Source organism: Lucilia cuprina, chromosome 5 (genome assembly GCF_022045245.1).
Source record: "Lucilia cuprina isolate Lc7/37 chromosome 5, ASM2204524v1, whole genome shotgun sequence".
NCBI classification, from domain to species: domain Eukaryota; kingdom Metazoa; phylum Arthropoda; class Insecta; order Diptera; family Calliphoridae; genus Lucilia; species Lucilia cuprina.
In genome coordinates this window covers 39,842,865-39,862,993 of record NC_060953.1, presented here as the reverse complement: position 1 = coordinate 39,862,993, position 20,129 = coordinate 39,842,865, and the positions used below count along the sequence as shown (strand labels likewise).

At 31.5% G+C, this 20,129-nt stretch overlaps 1 protein-coding gene across 4 annotated transcripts in view; it reads right to left on the bottom strand.

Moving 5' to 3' along the window:
* Positions 1 to 3,323: 3,323 nt before the first annotated feature.
* Positions 3,324 to 20,129, bottom strand: part of LOC111678984 (transient receptor potential cation channel subfamily A member 1) — a 60,894-nt gene continuing 44,088 nt past the window's right edge. For 2 of the 4 annotated variants that reach the window (XM_046952754.1, XM_046952756.1), the window contains 10 exons: positions 16,264 to 17,073; positions 15,840 to 16,154; positions 15,199 to 15,309; positions 7,343 to 7,563; positions 6,912 to 7,272; positions 6,729 to 6,845; positions 6,497 to 6,659; positions 6,316 to 6,428; positions 6,092 to 6,251; positions 3,324 to 5,533 (listed from right to left, as the gene is read on the bottom strand). In XM_046952754.1, the coding sequence (XP_046808710.1) occupies positions 5,235 to 5,533; positions 6,092 to 6,251; positions 6,316 to 6,428; positions 6,497 to 6,659; positions 6,729 to 6,845; positions 6,912 to 7,272; positions 7,343 to 7,563; positions 15,199 to 15,309; positions 15,840 to 16,154; positions 16,264 to 17,073 (2,670 nt within the window). In that variant the 3' untranslated portion in view covers positions 3,324 to 5,234. Of the gene's footprint in view, positions 5,534 to 6,091; positions 6,252 to 6,315; positions 6,429 to 6,496; positions 6,660 to 6,728; positions 6,846 to 6,911; positions 7,273 to 7,342; positions 7,564 to 11,442; positions 11,551 to 15,198; positions 15,310 to 15,839; positions 16,155 to 16,263; positions 17,074 to 20,129 lie in introns of all 4 variants that reach the window. The other 2 variants (XM_046952755.1, XM_046952757.1) reach the window with 1 other exon arrangement.

The window sequence follows — 20,129 nt, the reverse complement described above, 5'->3', positions numbered from 1 at the left end:
TTTTGAAATTAAAGTGAACTTTTACGACAAACTGGCAAAAAGTGAACAAATTAACAAAGAAACAAACTAACTATCTATCTAACTACCTAACTGAGTAACTAATTGACTAACTAACTAACTAACTAACTAACTAATTATCTAACTAACTAACTAACTAACCAGCTATTCAATAGGGTTGTATAAATCGACTTTTGTATAATCGAACAATCGACTTTTTGTCGAAAAAATTAAAGTCGGAAAGTAGAAAAAAGTCGAAAACTCGAAAATAGTAGAAAAAAGAAAATCGAAAATTTTAAAAAAGTGAAAGAAAGTCAAAAACTTTAAAATAGTCGGAAAAATTCGGAAAAAGTAAAAAAATAGTTGAAAAAAATCAAAAAGTCGGAAAAAGTTGAAAAGTCGATTATTTATTAATTAAGTCTAAAAGTCGACTTTTCGTTTCAACTATAGAACCCTCAATCGTCTTTGCGGTCACCCACGGACCACTAGGGAATCTCCATATGGGAACTCTTGCTCTAAATTAGCTCAGTTTTAAAAATGCATAATAAATTTCATTTTCACAATAAAAGAAAATTAATTCTTTATATTTTCAAAATTATCACAATTTTTAATTTTTGTTATTTTAATTGATACCATTTTAAACAACAATGCTTAATTTTTTACAAAATAGTGAATTTTTTTTTAACACTTCTTAAATTTTTAATTTTCACATTGTTAATATTGCATAAAACAAACAGTTTATTTCGAGAAAACGTCTTAAAATACTTTATTATATTTTACTATTTCTGAAATTGTTTTTAAACGAATAATAAAATTATAAGCAAAAATCAGATTAATATTAAATCATTTGTATGTTCGTATTTGTAATATTTAAAAAAGTAACTATATTTATATTAAACATCAATTACGCGTTTTTACATATTTACAAAAAAAAAAATCGCTAGAATTGCAGTAATTCGTTACATTTAACGTGGAAACTTTTCAATTGGCCACATTGTTTATGGTGGAGAGAATTAATGAATAGTTGTATTTGCAAGCATCTACTAGGTTGGTAACGCGAGTAGGGCATTGCCAGCTGTAAATAAACAAAAATTAGTGCTAAATAATAAAAATTGCGGGAAGTTTTACTAAATTTAATAAAATTCGATACAAAGTGTAAAATATTTATGTTAACAATCGTACTATTGATGCAAATAAGTTAGTGTGAAAGTTTAAATAATAAAAACCTAAAAAAATATGAAATTGTCCAATATGAAGATCCAATCAACAGGTATGCTTTTAATGATTGTGAAAAAAAGCTAAGAACTTTTTATTTGCTAATTAGTTTAAGTAATGTAGGTTAAGTTTTGAAATACCTAAATTATCACATTTTATCTTAAATGGGAATTGTTTGTAAACATTTTTTTATACTTTTGAGAAAGAAAATTTCTTACTTTATCAGGAAGCTGATTTAGTGACTGGTCGCTGTTATTTGCAATTATTTTTTGTTTGTGTGTTTGTTCATGAAAGTCAGGTAGAGTATAGCTTAATGTGGGCGGAACAAATCGTTCACATAAGCCGTCGACTTAAGTCTACTTTTGTTGAAAGCATTTTGGTTTTACTAATTAATTTTATTAATTTTATAGGGAAGTTAAAAAATTTCTCTGACCAATTGTGTAAGTAGTTGATCAATGTTGAAAGCTTTGTAGGAGAACCATAGGCTTATAATTGTTTTTTATTCCAATGGTGACACACCTGCTTAATATAAGCGTAGACCAATTTTAACTAATTTTTTTAATCTATAATTATTACCATACCTACATGTTACTTGGTGGTAAGTGGGTCATAAGCTGTGCCATAAACATATGTGTAGTATGCGAGGAAGCTCCCTAAACAGAAAGGCCAATAGAATAATCTGCGTTACATGACATCAAATTGGACAAACATCAGTGACTTTAGAACGCATAGCGAAAACAGAAATTGTGGAAATTGAGATTGAGAGGTTGGTCTCACATAGATGAGGTCAAGTAAAGCAGCAAATCACTGCTGGTAACTGTTGGCACACGGATTGCTCTAAACTGTGGAAAAACGGGACTGAAGATCTATATTAGAAACTCTGAAACCGAATTGGCGGAATTCTATACTATCAAGGAATGTTTAAAATGAATTGTATTAAATTGGACTGTAAGAAAGTAACAGAGGTAACAGATCGACAAATAAAAGAGCGTTACTTGCTATAATGGGAAAGCGAATTTGAAGAAGTTGGGGCAGGCTTTTCTGATAAAGATAATCTTAATTCTCTAATAGGTTAAAGTCAGCCTAAATTTGTTATGAGTTTAATCTAACAGCAAGTTAAGCCTAGTTTAACTGAGTAGTAAGAAAACCGTCCTTAAGGAAAATTTTGTAAAGGTGTCCTTTTGTTTCTAATACAATTTATTTCTGTCTAATTTTAGAACTGGATAGATAGATAAATAGATAGATAGATAGATAGATAGATAGATAGATAGATAGATAGATAGATAGATAGATAGATAGATAGATAGATAGATAGATAGATAGATAGATAGATAGATAGATAGATAGATAGATAGATAGATAGATAGATAGATAGATTGATAGATAGATAGATAGATAGATAGATAGATAGATAGATAGATAGATAGATAGATAGATAGATAGATAGATAGATAGATTGATAGACTTTTAACTGGGTTTTCATTTGTATGGAAATATTTGGTTTATAAAAGTGAATACATAATATGTAAACGCATTTTTAGATTGATTAAGATGTAGTTGACTGTTTGCTGGGGTGTAGGTACTTTTAGGCCTCTTATACCAATCTCATTGCTGGTCGAAAAGTTGGTTCTATGGGAGCTGATTAAAATAATGTACCAATTTTCAACGTTTCCATTAGGCGGCATTCCGCTGTCCACAGGAGGCATATGTATGTGCCAATTTTTACCAAATTATCTTGATATAGAGAACTGTATTTTAAAAAGTTAATATTAACGAACAGATGAAGTGACTTTGCAAATTATTCTTAGCCACTTGATATATTCAGTTGGTTATATGATCTATACGTTATTTTAACTATAATGGTGTAAAGTATCAAAATGTTAAAAATACTAAATTTATCATCTAATCTTAGACTTGGAAACAGTTTGTTACGGAGCAGCGTTTTTAAGTGATGTGAATAGAATACTTAACCAATTTTCATTGTCTTTTTTTTCCAAATAAAACAATTATCATTTTTACCTTTTCTTGACACATCATAAAATTGAGTTTTATTTATAATTTTTTGTTTGGTTTTTTTTTTCTTATTGGTTCCGTTCTTGTAATACAAATAATATTATGCATTTACTTTTAAAGTGTATAAATATAACAATATTACAACAACAATAACATATAATAATAATAATATGGTTATGAAAATTTAAAACTTAAAAGCCAGATTTGGTAAAGTTTTAGATAAACAAATTTCAAGGAAAAACAAACTTGAAGAATAATTTATACAAAAATTATAACACAATTGTTTTTTGCTAGAAAATCTAAAGAGTTTTATATGGAGTTTAAAAAGAGATTTTTAACGTTATTTTGACTTAAGTACATTTCACCAAATCAGACTTTTAAATATTTTTTTATTAAAAATAATTTCTTTATTTTTATTGTATAATAGTTTTTTTAACATTAACAAAAAAACTTAAATACATTTAAGTTGTTTTAAGTTTTTCTTTTGTAAATTGTATCTTATTTATTTATAAATTCGCTACAGCAATTATATATAAAAAATATGTTTTATTTAGTTGATTTTTTTCTTAAAAATTTTAAATTTACATTTTTCAAAACAGACGTTGTGACCTTGACGAAAAACAAAATCCTTGACGTTCTGTTATAATTTGGTTTTTAGGTAAAAAAAAAAACGAGATTTTTTCTTTGTCCTGCAATCTATTCGTTGTTGTTGCAACTTTTTTTTCTATAAAATTTCAGGTACCTACAACATTTTTCTCAATTTCATAATTACATACATAGGTTTTTAGTTTTGTTTCTTTTTTAGATTTTTTTGCAGTTTTGCGTGCACACATGCCTGCTAAATATTTAACTTAAATCTACTAAGATCCCTGTGTTTTTCATTAAATATTTTGTTAAAGATTAAGAAACAATTGTAGGGAGAGTCACACACATTTTTAAAAAGGACTTTTTAGGGTTGAGATTTAAGATTATTTACTAACTACCTAACAACTAACTAAGTACTTTAATACAGAAAACATTACATTACAAAGGTGTTTTAGGTAGTTATGTATGTCATTTTAAATGGTTTTGTTTAAAAGAAATAACTGAAATTACTAAGGACTAAGTAAGAAAAATTCTTAACACATTTTAACACAGAAAGTACAGTTTACACATACATACATATATGCAAGTTAGAGATTTTTAGAAGAAATCTTTTAAAAACTAACTAAGAACTAAACTAATTCTTTATTAATACACAAATATTTAAGCTTTTTCCATCTCTAACGAAATGTATCAAGTTTTCTTTAAAATCTGAGCAGATCTTGCCTAACCTTACCTTATTTTTTTTTGTAAAAACTTATAAATACTTTCCTAAAAATATTAAAGATCAATTTTTCTTAACTACTAGCCTTCGGTGAAACCCAAGTTATGAGAAATTCCCTCAATGGAATATTGAAAAATATTTTCAAATCAATATCCCCTTACTCCTAGTGTTTTTTTCAATCAATCAATGTTTTTAAATTCGTTTTAGTTAAAAATTTTGTTAATTTTTTTTAAATAAAAATATATATTTTTTTAAAATTTTATTATAAATCTAAAATTTTAGTTAAATTGCAAAATTTAACAATTAAAAAAGGAGACATTCCATTCAAAACAAGTTAGGGTTCTCACCTACCTAAATCAACATATATTATCTCCAATTCTTTACGTATACCCTTAACTGGTGTTTTTCTTCTAACGTTTCCTAAATTTTTATGCAATTTTTTTTTTGATTTCAGTCACTTCCTCAATTTTATACTAATAATATGTCATAATAATTGTAAACAAATATAATGTATAAAATATTTAATAAATATTTTTTCTAAAATACTAGCTCATGTTTTTCTTTTTTCTCTAAATAAAAATATGTAATATATTTTATTAATCTATTCTTTGTATCGACACTTTTGCTGCAGATATCAAGTTTTTTAAACTTTCTATCTAAACTAAATAATAATAGCAGTATTTAGCCGCCGCTTTCTTATCTCCTAAATGCCCTTGTTAAAACTTAAGGCCGCTCGCAATTTGTTGCGTATGCGTGGTGAGGTCCAGCGTGAACCGCTTGTTGTACCGCCACCGCTGCCTGTGCTACGCAGATCATTGGGTGAAACGCCCTCATCTACGTCGTCGGCTTCGGTTTTAATTTCCATTTTTTGCACTATTAAGCGCAGTAGTTGGTGTTGTTGCTCTAGAATGCGACTAATGTCGCGTAGTTTACGTTTCTGCTTCTCCAGTTCGCTGTTGATGAAATCATCGTTGTTTTCAAATTGCAAAACGTCCATGGAGGCTGGAAGAAAAAGTTAAGAAAATACGATTTTAATCAGTTGAATTTGACAGATTTAGAATCATAGAAAGTATAAAGTATAAAGTATAAAGTATAAAGTATAAAGTATAAAGTATAAAGTATAAAGTATAAAGTATAAAGTATAAAGTATAAAGTATAAAGTATAAAGTATAAAGTATAAAGTATAAAGTATAAAGTATAAAGTATAAAGTATAAAGTATAAAGTATAAAGTATAAAGTATAAAGTATAAAGTATAAAGTATAAAGTATAAAGTATAAAGTATAAAGTATAAAGTATAAAGTATAAAGTATAAAAAATTTAGATGTCTAAATAGGATTCAGCGCGTAGCATTCTGTACATCATTAATGAGATCTTAAAATTATGCGTTAAGCGAGATATTTGAGGTCAAAGTTCACAAAAACCTGTGTTATGCTTTCTTAGTGATCTTTAACCTTTAGAACCTCGCTCAGAAAATACGAAATTAGGGTGTTTTATTAAGCTATCTAAAACCCATGTTTATAATTGAGTAATTATTATGAAGTCATTTGAAAAATACTTACTATCCTCACTAAAGGGATTTGAAAACCACTTCCTTAAGATAAAATCGAAAAAGCCCAATTTCGACTTGGTCTCATTCGGGTACTCAATCCATTCCATTTTATCTATTTTTTGCAACCACATTTGGGGTAATTTTCTCTCCAGTTCGGTATGTAAAACCACCTAGAACGGAAAAAAATTTGAAAATATTAACCACCAAATATGAAATATTCCAGCAAAAACTTACCTGCATAGCCAATCTTTTTAATTGGGCATTACGACGCACCGATTCAATATCACCAACCGCCAAACCGATAAGTAGATTCATGAGCAAAATCGGCATGAAAATCATAAATACACCTTGAATATAATAAATCATTAATTATTGTATCTTTAGATAAATGGATTAAAGGGATAGTTAAACTTACTTAATATTAAAAATGATGTTAAAGGAACCTTTAATTGATCACGATAATAGGTATTGACATAAGTACCCACAAAATCCAATTCACCCAACATCATTGAGAAGGTTCTCAACAAAGACATGGGTATATTCGAAAAGCTCAAATGGTTTGGTTGAGGATCTATGATCTGTTTCATTAAATTTTGGAAAGAATTAGAAAAATTATTAATTCACAATTGTTGTTTAAGAAAAAATACCTTTGATAGGAGTATATAAAAGGCCAAACCAAAGGCAATTATTAATATTGAGAATACCAGCAGGACTTTGATTAATGTTTGTAAAATTTCCAAAAACATGACCACATAAATGCCAACCTGTAAGGAAACATGGAAGTAATATATAAAATTTTAATAAAATTTTAAATATTCAGCTGATCTTACCTGATCAAATCTCTGTAGGAATAATAATAAACGAAACCATGATAGAAACACTGATATGGATGCGGCCGAATAATGAACATTCGTAATACCACCGTCGGCTTTGAAAACCGGTATAACCATTATTAATGTTGATATGTATAGAACCCAAGAAATGAAATTATCAATTTCCAAAATATAATGCAAACGTTGCTGATACATTTGTATAAGCTCACGCAGTGACAGTGTAGTGATATAAATAATTATAGCTACAGCACAAACTATAATGGCTCTAGACTGTTCAATACTCTCGTAACATTCTAAACTCGAGGTGTAGTTTAACAAACGTAGATTTGAGCTTAAAGTACAATCAATAAAATCGGAGCTGAAATCAGATGGAAAATATATTTATTCAAATTGATCACTGCATGTTTCTCTTACTCACTGCCACTTACCCATTTCTAATATTACTTAAATTAGCAGCCTGCCAACGATTCTGTACCTTAATGCCATTCATCATGAGCGACGAATAAATGGTGACAAATAGCAGGAATATTGAATAGATTAAAAGATTTGCCAGATGAAAGTATTTTCCATAAGAATTCCATTTCATTTGCAAATATTTTTGACTTAAAGGATGAGCCAATAATTCAACACGACCATGATTAACCATTGTCTGCATTGTTAAAGAGCCAACACCATAGCGCGGTGTTATGTAGAGGAAAAGTAAAAGAAGATTATATTACATTGCGAATAAATTATTTCGAGGGGGTTTAGTTGAAATAATAAAAGACTGACTCTAGTTTGAATTGACCACAATGACAGTTGTAAATTGTGGTTTGTAAAAGAACATCTGAAACAGTGGATAGAAAAAAATTAACGAGGATTTGAAAAATTCGCACTTTTTATAAAAGTCAATAATAGTCTTTTTGCTGCTTCCATAGAATACAAATGGTAAAATGTTACGTTCGAATTCAAAGACGGAAACAAGAGTAAATGAATCAAACTGAAAGTTTCCATATAGCTTGTCGCTACCCTTGTATAAAAAAGAAAGATGATTTTTGTGTTAGCTCGTTTATCACTTGCAACCAACTAGAATCAAAAAATTACGGCCAAGATCACAGCCAGAGATTTCCACCACTCGAGGGTCATTTGTGGTTGCTAAAGATCCTGTAATCTGGTGTAAGCAATTGAAACCATTAAAGAATGTCTACTAGATTGATTGATATCATGTCGTCCTCATTTGGGGAGATCACTTTATGATCAAAGATGGATATTAATAAAGGAATCAATACATTACGGCCAAGAACACATCCTGAGATTTCCACTACTAAAGGATCATTGGTTGTTGCTAAAGATCCTGTAATCTGGTCCAAAGAATGTCCACTGTCGTGCTCATCTGAGGATGAGGCCACTTAATAGTCAAAGAGGAATATTAATAAAGGTGTTGCAACCAAGACCAGAACCTGAGATTTCTCCACTTAACGGCGGTTGCTAAAAATCCTGCAACCTGACCTTGTAGACACAGGCGTCTAAGAGTATACGATTAAAACTATCAATAAATGTCTTCTAGATTAATTTAGATCACTAATATCAAGATTCCTGTCATCCTTAAGATCTAAGAGGAGTAACAATAAAATCGTTGCTACCATGAACAGAGTTTGATATTTACTACACTTGGGGATCTTTGGTGGTTGCTGAACGTCCTAATACATCACCTTGTAGACCAAGATTTCTGTCGTCCTCATCTAATGAGGACACGTCAAGATCTAAGGAGGGTAACAATAAAAACGTTACTACCAAGAACACAGCTTGTCATTTGCTCCACTCGGGAATCATTGGTGATTGCAAAGATCTTCAAACCCAACCTTGAAATGCTTGTATTTGAACTACAATTAGATATTACATTTGAAACTTGGAGGTCGATTGTTCACTACCCAAAAGCTGATTGATTGATGATTGTACGACTTGACCTAATACCATCCAAATTATCTACACTGATGGATTTAAAGCGGTGGATCGAATGTTTCTTTTAATCCTCATGACATTCTGCAGGTCCCATTATCAGTCATTAAACGATCGGCTTAAGTTAATGTCAGAAAAGATTTGTACTGGAATCTAAGTCATTAAAATATGCCTTGCAGTAAAATTGTAGGCTCTTTTGTGGATAGTACTGGAGTAGCAAGAAAATTTACCGATAATTTTGCGAAATAATGGAAACTCTTGATTCGTGATAAACTCATCGATCTTGCACAATCCATGTGTTCACTTGAAGCAAAAATCATTTGTGTGACTTACAAAACATAGGTTAGATTGATTGATTCTATGAATCTTGGATCTAATTTCGACGAATGCCTGACAGTGACAAAGAAAGTTCTCTAGAGTTTAATTGTCATCAATATATGCTCCACACTCGATTGAATCCGTACGTCTAATTTTGTATAGATCTGCTCGTTTCCACTTAAAATACGTACCGTCACACTGATCACAGACTTGCTCATTTTGGGGAGATTTCTCGTTTTGCTTTCATCAGGGTCATCGCATAGGATCTTTGTAATTCTACCACCGTTTTTTTATTCCAAGAGCCCTTATTGGATTCTCTTACACATTGTGTTAATTCAACTTTAGTTGTATCGTATCTCAAGCTTCCTTTAAAGGGAAGAGAGCTCGGCTACTTCGCTGTCGACTACTTCCGAGTGGCCTGGTACCCACTTACCTCTAAGAGAAATCTTTCATACAATCCAATATGGTCTTATATTTTATTCTATCACCTCATATTGTTCTAATTTCCTAGTGGCTTTCGGTATTAAGCTCTGTGGGCTCCGTTATTGCTCGGAAGTTTGTGTTATGATTAGGTAAACTGTGGTGTATTTCTGTTTCTGGGTCTTCAATCTTACCATGTAGCAAGGGATCCTTGCTGGTTTTTGTTTGAATTTTCCGATTGTGTAAGATTTTCTATCTGCGATCAGCGTTTGTGTTGCTCGGAAGTTTGTGTTATGATTAGGTAAACGGTGGTATATTTCTAGTTCTGGGTCTTCAAGCTTACCATGTAGCAACGGATCCTTGCTGGTTTTTGTTTTAATTTACCGATTGTGTAAGATTTTCTATCTGCGATCAGCGTTTCAAAGTTTCCGACATTTTTTGTGTCTGGCATGTCCGATGATTGTGTGTAACCTTCTAATGTGTCCAATATACATTGATGACGTGTCCTATAACCGCTTTTGGTCAGTTCGCCTAAAGTAAAGAGCCGCTCGGCTGTAAACGCCGCTTTATATCCTAAATATATTTTAATGCGTAGAATACCTAGCAACTTTTCCAAAGCCTTCTTTGAAAGTCGCTGAACACCCTGTAGTAGCTTGATGCATAAGCTAGAATTGATTTAAATACAATTCTATAAAGATAATTTATCATAGTAGGTCTAAGACCCCATTTCAAGCTTATAGTCTTTCTACATATCGCCTAGCACCGACGTCCTTGTTGATCCTATCCTCTAAGTGATGTCTCCATTTCAATTTCCGGTCCTATAACGATCATAAAACATCAGCTTTATCTGGAAAACGTCTTGAGAATATAAACTCATATCCCACTAGATCAAATGTCGTAACTAATTTCAGAATCTAATCATTGTCAATAACACTTTCCACTTTCTGAGAAAAGAAATTGAATCAAGAGTTTTCCAGATTAACAGGACAGCTTTATAATTGCGAAATTTTAATAAACATTTGGTTTCCGGTAGATTAGTGTTTGAGTTTTTAGTCTGTTAGACCGGTAGTCGTAAGCTCGATTACCACCTTAGGCACTGGTGGAGACTTAAGTGTATTTCTTTGGATTTGATGTAACATACATCTTTCCATAAAAAATTATTCGTCATCTTCTCCAGAATAAAAGGGAGAAGTTAATCACTTGAATCTACAAAAAGCTAGACAATTTAATTTTTTTTTTTTTTTTCAAATAAAATCCACTGTTTCAGATCCCAATTCAAACTAGAGTTACTTCTAATTTATTGTAATGAAAATAAAAATTAACAATTTTAATTAAAAACACAAAACAAATAACAACTAAAATGAACTATAATTTAAACAAAAACTAAAATACATAAATAATTTTAATGCGGACATCATACAAACAAAAGAAGAAGGAGAAGAAAAAAACCATAAAAATGATAAACTCTTCTTGACAATTACAAGAGGATATCAAGCTGACACTTCAACATTCTAATAACTACACACATACAAACAGAAATAACAAAAAAAAAAAAAATCACACATACATACATATTTACATACAGCTAAAATGACAAAAGCTAGAAGGAAATAAAACAAAAAAATTACAAACGAGGGTCAAGACATCACTGAAGGGATTTTCATTACGTAAGAAAAAAAAAATATATATAGTGAAATTATGATGAAATAATGGAGGGACAGATAGTAGCAATGAAAGACTTGTTTTTTTATTTTAATTTTAAAACATTAAAATATTTAACGTTTATCTTCTTACAAAACAACACTTTTCTTTGGTTTTAATTCATATATATATACTTTTTATTTGAACTCACATTAACCACAGCCAATGGTGGTTCCCGCCATGTTGGATCATTGTTTTGTATGCGTTTTGCCTCAAGTTGTTCGGGCGATAGTTGTAGTGGATAAAATGAATATTTTATCTAAGTATAAAGTAGAAGGATGTAGTTAAGGATATTTAGTTTTTATTTTATCTTAAAAATTGTCATCATGTTGTACTAAGATGTTGCCATTTATTTTAAGTTAAATTTATCAAATGCTACTTGTGTTAGTTCTGTGTATGTTAGAAGTATATGTGTGTAAATTTTTTTAGTGTGTCTGTTAGTGTGTGTGTGTGATATGTATGTATATATATGTGTGTAAAACTATGACAACTTTATTGAGAATCCCTTTGAAGTGTATATTTCCTTAGATTGGAAATTGGTCTGTAAAGTTGTTTGTTTTTTAAAATTAAGTTTGTAAAGAGATTATTGACTTTTTTGCAATTTCTAAGGATGTATGTTTGATAATATTCCTTAAGAAATTTGTAAATACATTCTGAAGAATGTATTGATTTTTTTATAATCATCCTTGGAATGGTCCAAATTCAGAGACCAACATATACGTTAAGGATTAAGTTTCGCTGTATACGAATATGTGCCTACACCGGTCTTCCAAATATCGTGCTTTGGCCACAAACTAAGTAATTTCATTACTCAGGTTAAGGTATCTGAAAAACCTGATTGATCTGTTTTCGAATGTTGGCATTACAAATATCGTCCTGAAGGGAAGCTTTGGTTACCTGAAAAAATCGTCCCCATATTGGAGTTTTTTGTGGAGTTACTTAAACTTTTTGGATTTTTCGAAATTAATAGAAAGTTCACACTAATTCGGGAGAAAGTTTGGTGGAATCAATGACCGAGGTAACATACGGTACTTGTTTATGTTTCTTTACGAAGAAGCAATTCGGAATGCGGTCAGCATGGAACACAAGATAATGACAGTAATATGGTTTAACTAATCCAGAGCAACAGAATCCTTTATAATTCTCACCGAAATTTTTTGAACACAGTCAGGAACTTCTAGATCAAAGTAGAGTAAAAATAACAACAGATCAACATCAATAAAAATCTGCAGATACTGAGAAATTGGATTTTTTAAGAGATCTCTCACATCAACTAAGTTCTATACACGTTTCCGGAATAAACTCTTCAACATCAATAAAAATCTGCAGATACTGAGAAATTGGATTCTTTAAAAGATCTCCCACATCAACTAAGTTCTATACACGTTTCCGGAATAAACTCACCGAAATTTTTTGAACACAGTCAGGAACATCTAGATCAAAGTAAAGTAAAAATAACAACAGATCAACATCAATAAAAATCTGCAGATACTGAGAAATTGGATTTTTTAAGAGATCTCTCACATCAACTAAGTTCTATGCACGTTTCCGGAATAAACTTTTTTATTTCAAACTCTTTTTGAATTCATTGCTGAAATGCACTCAGAAACAACGAAGTCCAAAGTGGTCTGAAAATTTCCACTGAACAGTCTCAATGTTGCTGTACTTGTTACTACTAATGCTTTAGAAAATTTACAGATCCATAGCAGTTGTATTCTCTAAGTGATCTATTGTAATTCGGTGCTCAAGTTTTACTGAACTGCGGCATGGAACACAAGATATCGGCTAAAAACATCCGATCCGTGCTTTCAAAATGTTACAGTTATGTGGTTTAACTAATCCTCTAAAATTGCCACCGAAATATAGATTTGAACAGCAGTCAGGAACAAAAATGAAAAAAACATGTTCAAAATTAAGTAAAAATTACAACAGTTCAACTTCAACTGCTACCGATGCATCAAAATATCTGCAGATACCAAGTAATTGGATTCCTTAAGAGATCTATCATATTCCTTTCAACTAAGATCTATACACAGGAATATTTCCGGAAGAAAATCGCAATACCGCAAACGTAAATAAAATATCGATTAAAAACTGAAGAGAAGTGACAGTGTTTGTTTAGAGAAAATATGTTCCAAAAACCGGAAGGAAAAATTACTTTATTTCACTGAACAATCCAGACGATAATATCTTCTGTAAGCAGTAAATCAACTAATCTGTAGCAATTTAGTAATGAAATGTAGTCAGGACCTACAAGGTCCAAAGTGGTCTAAAAATTTCCATTGAACAGCCTTGATGTTGCTCTATATACAGATCCAAATCAATTGCAATCTTTATGATACATTTCGCATTCCTTTTGCGGAAGAAACTCACAATATCGTAAAGCAAATCTCAATATCGATTGAAAGGTGGTCATAGTTGGCCACAAAAAAAAAATCAGTCAAACGTGTTGAGCTTAACTGATCATACAATCTACGACTGTTTTACATCATGTTTAGAGGAAAATTGTTCCTAAAACTCAGACTATTTAATTACACTGAACAACCCTAATGATACAATTTAGTGTACGTAACCCATGTGAACCGAAAGTATCAGGTTAAGAACAGATTGTTTTCCCAGCAGAAAAAGTGAGGAAAAAGAACTAGAATTTTCACCACAAATAACATACTTGATGTACTTCCAATTTCGGTGAAAAACCTATGAATTTTACATTAGCGTGTCATTGGAGGGATGTTGTTCACTTTTGACAACTATGAACTATGAGCAACTGAAAAATGAATAGTTGGAATGTTCTCCGACTTTTGAGATCCTATAGAGATTTCAAAACTAATTATGTTGAATTTTAAGTTTTCTGGATTGGCAAATATTAGAGTTGTCAATTTTTCGATGTTACCACAAAATGAAGAGTAAAATAGATTAATGTTGTACGACAAGCATTTTGATGTTGCGAACCCGTTTGTACAACTTGCAAAATTATCAACATATTTTGATCTTTCTTACAACTAACTCACAACTTCTTTAAGCAATCCTACACACTTTGCAATCAGCTTGCATTGTGTATGCACATTGCACATTGTATCAGCTTGCATTGTGTATGCTTGCTTTAGGAACTATCTTTACATATTGCAAGCATTTAAAAAATCCGTAGAATCACTTCTAAAACAGAAGTTTAATATTATAAAAAAAATATGTGTAAAAAGTAACATTAAAATTTTATTCGAAAATAATTTTTATTCGAATGACAACACTAGAGAATATGATTTGATAAGTATGGAAATGTAATCAGAACAGAGTTCTGAACATTAATACATATGTATTATAATTTGGAAAACCAAAAGGAGTAAACTTTAATTCAGCGACAACTTCAAAATCAGACACTTATGCAAAATATAAATGGTCCAGATCTATCATCTATAATATCTTTCCAATTATCATCGCAATTTAAAACTTTCGTCCATACATTTTGGTGGACAATTATGTCGACCATACATCTGACGTAAGAGTACGCAACGTAAAAGCGATAAAACATGATATTTGGCAAACAAAAATCATAATTTGTAAACATCCTTGAAGCGTGTACTACCTCTTTATGATTTTAAAGTATAAAACGACTTTTTAAGCAGTGAAATAATTGAGAAACCTATTCGAGAAATGTTAAAAATAAAATGCGTTGGACTTACTAAAAACCGATTCATACCCAGCAATTAAAACATTTTTAATTACATTTTCCTTGACCATGATTAAGATTTGCTAAAATGAAACTTAAACCAGCTATAAACATAAAAAGCTAATTAACTTAAAGGAATCATTAAACGAAAAATAATAAAACAAAAACAAGAAATAAATATAAATTTTAAGAAAAAAATTTAAACGCTTGCAACGCGTAAACGACGTTTCGTATTCTTACGTTTAAAGCCGGTAAGGGAATATTATGTTGTTGCTGTATGGGTTCGCCAGTTTTCTCATCCAATTTGGCAAACATAAAAGGACATTGTAGAAATGAGAAAGAATAGTGAATCTAAAGGAAGTTTTAAAAATATTACAAATACATTTTAATTTAAAGTTGGAACTTTTGAAATGAGTTGTGCTGTTTGAACAAAATGGAGAATTATTAAGTACAGATAATAAAAGCTTTATATCAAAACACTTTTTAGTTTTAACTTTAAGTAACTAAAGCATACATTTTGACAACAGTTTAACTGCAAATTTAAAGCATACTTTTAGGAGGCTTTACATCAAGTTGCTGTCAAAATTTGTTAAAATGATCTTAAAAGCTTTTACTGTTGTTAAAGATATAAATATATGAAAGAAAGTTTAAATATAACTGTCAATTTTTATTTATTTATTTTGTGTTTGGTTTTTGCCAACAACCAATTAAATGTTTGTTGTGTGTATGTTGTACAAGTAAATGTTTTCTACCAGAATGTGTATTTTGTATTAGCTAGTCCTTGTTGTGTGTCATTATGTAATTTGTTTTTGTTTTTATTCTTAACACAGAGACAGACGGACATACATACACACACATACTTATACGTAATGTATACATACATAAAAACTTTTTGAATCTTTTTTACAATTCGCCTTTGTAATACATTTATCCTGAACAGCTTCAAAAACCTTTGGCATGGCGGCAATCAGAGCCAAGGTCACACAAGGATGTTTGTCAGATTTCAAGGCCATAACTTCGTTGGCTCTTTCCTCGTGTGTAACCATGGCTAAAGCAGCTTCAGGATATTTATAGTAAATGGCATAATCAATTGCACTAAGATCCAAGTGATTATATAGTAATTTACAGCCCATTGATAGTAAGACGGAAATCGCATGTGGTTTATTATCCATTGTGGCTAAATGTAGGGCGGTATTCTGTAAGAACAGAGAGCATTAGTTTAAGTAGTGGAGTGAATCTTAAAATATCCTTTATTTGGAAATGATCTTAAGATAGACTCCAAACTTAGTAAATTTGTAAACTTACCCCATCCTTATCGACTTGATCCAATAGATGTGAATGCACGGAATGTAATAATTCTATGGTCTCCGTATAGCCTGACATGGCTGCCAACTGTAAAGGATTTCTACCATTATGATCACGATGCAATAGGGCACCACGATTCAACAATAACTGTACTACTCTAGTATGACCTTGCTGTGAGGCTATGTGTAAAGGTGTCAAACCTTCACCATCACTTTCATTGATAATAAAAGAACCCTTCTCCGAGTCTAATAATTGTTTAACAGTATTATAACGTCCATAGCGAGCAGCAAAATGTAAAGGACTTTCATTATTGTTATTTTTTAAATTTATACAGGCTCCCAACTGTATAAGATTCTCTAGAGAACGTATATGACCATCTCTGCTGGCATAGTGTAGAGGTGAGCAACCGCTATTGTCTTTTTCATTGAGTAATTGTTCCAACTGTTCCTTTGATTGAGTCTTACTAACTTCTTCGGCAAATTCCTGTAAACGACCACCATTCATAATGACCAAATGTAAGACATTACGTGAACAGCCATCTTTAATGCTAATGTTGGCGCCCAAACGTATAAGTAAATGTACGGTTTTCCAGCCGGAACGAGAGGCAGCCAATAAAAGGGGTGAACGATGTTCTTTATCTAAGGCATTTATGTCGGCTCCCTCTTTTACTAGAAACTCTACAATATCCGGATGATCAAACATGGAGGCACAATGTAGAGGAGTCATTTTTTGAACATCCGTACAGCTTAAGCAGATTTTCTTCTCCTGAGGTTGCATGGCAAACATAAGTTTGACAATTTCTATGGCACCCTGAAAAAGAAATTTAAAAAAAATAAATAATAGGAACATTTTTCAGAAATTTTTTGCATGAAATTGTAATTTGGAATGCAATCTTCCAACATTTACTGAATTCCTAAAGTCATCAGTTTTGCAACTCAAAATAGGTCATCATTTAAATTTCGATATGCTTTTAAGTTTTAGTTTTGTTACTGCTTCATTTAAACACAATTTGCATTCAGACATTTAGGAAGGCGGCCAACACCACATACTCAACTACATATGGCTTGTTGTGCTGTTGTAATCTTGATTGTCAATTCTTTCAGGCAACAATACGACCATTAATCTTTTGAGTAGTGATAGAATAAATACTGGCCAATTGTGTAAATTCCATTACATTTGTATTTCATGTATTGCATGCATGGAAAATTTACAAGAGTAAACGGAAAAGTTATTATGAAAAACGCAAATTAGTCTATTACTTCTAACTAATACATTTATTCAAAACATGACTTAAACTTGAGTTCAAATTGATGTCTGAGAACTCTTAAAGGTTAAGTTCAATTGGCTGAAAAATCATGAGCAGTTCTCTTCTGTCCATTAAATTTTTGTTCCCATTGTAATATCCTGATTGTTTTTGCCTGATTCTAGATTCCTAAAATAAAGGTAGTGGTAAAAAAAGGGAGTAAAGCTCCCCAGTAACAGCCTCATTCGACTCTTCATTTTCTCAATTTATTCAATATTCTGACCCAATTTTTTGATATGTGTGCCTAAGAAGAAGAATTGCCTAAATAGTAACAGTAATAGAGAGAAACTTGTATGTAAGTTTGACATCCGAGCGAAAATGGAATACAACTCTCTATTTTGGAGCTACTCGACCGCGTACAGGAGAGGGCAAAGATACTTATCTGTGACAGTAGGGTATCCAACTATATTGATTCACTCCAGCACCGTCGAAACGTGGGGTGTATTTCACTGTTCCATCGATACTACAATGGAATGTGTTCCTTTGAATTAGGGAATTTGTTCCCGATACCCGTATATTCTTGCGTAACACACGTATTTCCTCAAGAACACACCCATTTGTAGTAGATTTGTCAGTTAACTGCACAACACACGTATGTGGAATAAACTTCCTGCAGAGGTATTCTCTGCCACTTTCAATATATAAAGATTTAAATAAAATGTCCACAAATACTACTCCCTCTATTCTCCTTTGCATAAGTAGGGGTCATCCCCTGAGCGCCGGTCCAATTAAAAAAAAACGATCAGAGATGTCGCACTTTTCAAGAAGTTAACCTAGCTGTCTAAACACTGTAGCATTCCCCACGCTCGGATATCAGCCATTAAACACAGGAGGAATATCCGAATTTGTACTGATAGGGTCTATACGTTATCTAGATTGGTTCATGAATGAACCTGGTGCTTTTATTGGGAACCGGGTCACTTTAATATATCTTACAATGTAACTCTGCTCAGATAAGATGATCAGCAACGTCTATTTGTTCGAAAGTTGGAATCACTTGGCTATTTCACGTGTGCGACTAAGACTAGTGACAGCAGTAATAATAGGTTACTGATTAGTGAATGCCCAAGCTTGGAGATTCAATCTTACATTTGATAACTGCATTAGTTGTAATAGTAAGGATGGAGTGAAAACGTTTAACTACTTTCTTTGTCTGTGTTCGACCTTAGATTGGCCACCATGGTCCTGCAATCGGAACTTATCGTAAAACAAAGTAAGACAGTTTCATGATGACCGCATCTGAAACCTAACCTGGGTTGTTTCCTGAATACTAGTTTGTGGTGTTCTAGTCTGTCCGTTCAGGGACTCTAGTAAAGAAGCACACTTTCCAACCAGAGACTCTGGACAGTTGCCTATGTGTACATCTTCAAATCTGATGTTACGTCGGATTAAGAAAGTACAACCGATTTGTTTTTAATTCTGAAACAAAGTGAGACAGCTTCAAACCTAACCTAGGTTGTCTCCTGGATACTAGTTCGTAATGTTACAGTCTGTCCGTCCGGAAATCGTTGATTCATACCAGAGTCTCTAGTAAGTAAGCAAGCACACAATTGTCTGGATAGTGGACTATGTGTACATATTCAAATATTATGTAATGTAAGATTTTGAAGATACTTTTCAGTTTGCTATCTGTTGTACAAGTGCATGTACTATGAGTTTTTAACAATAATTTTTGATCTCAATAAAATCCCTAAAGAACTTGTAAAGTGTATGTGTGTTTTAAACGATTGTGAACTTTAACCTAAAAATGGGCTTAATTGCTTTGCCATAGAAATTGGATTATAAAATAACTAACCAACAATATGGTAAATGGGCTCTGAAAACTTTGCCCTATAGTTCCTAATAGGGCTTGCGAAGAGATTTGTGGAAATAAACCCCATTGTGAAAAGTTATATTTTTGGAATAGAAATTCTTCAAAGCTGTCACATTTTGTACAAATTTCTAATGGGATTCATAAATGACTTCGTTGCCAGTCAGTTTGCCTTTGTCTCAACCAGTGCTATGAGTTTTTAAAAACCATTTTTGATATCAATAAAACTTTTATGAAATTAAATTATGTGTGTTTTAAACACTTGTAAAATAATTCTAAACTTTACCCTAAAAATGTGCTTAATTACTTTGCCATAGAGATTAGATTATGAAAACCAACAATGTGGTAAATGGACTAAGTAAACTTTGTCGGTTATTTTTTAATTGCAATTACATATAATTTCAAATGTTCATGTTTAATAAAACAAAAATGGAAATGCATGTAGTATGTAAAAATATGTTAACAAGATTGATAAATATTTATCTCTCTCAAGAAAGCAGACACGGGGCGGAAATATAAAAAAATGTACTTGCTAGACTTTAACACATTTATTTCGAAATCAAAATCTTGAAAATTAAGGCAAAACAAAGAGATTATGCAACTGTAAGATCTACATTACACATCATCCTAAATGTGTGTTGCCCATTACCGCTATAAAGAATGCATGTGCATGTTTACACTTGTATTTGTTTATGGCTGCGTGTATCGTTAAATGTACATACATATGTGTAGGTGTAAGTTATTGTAAGACGT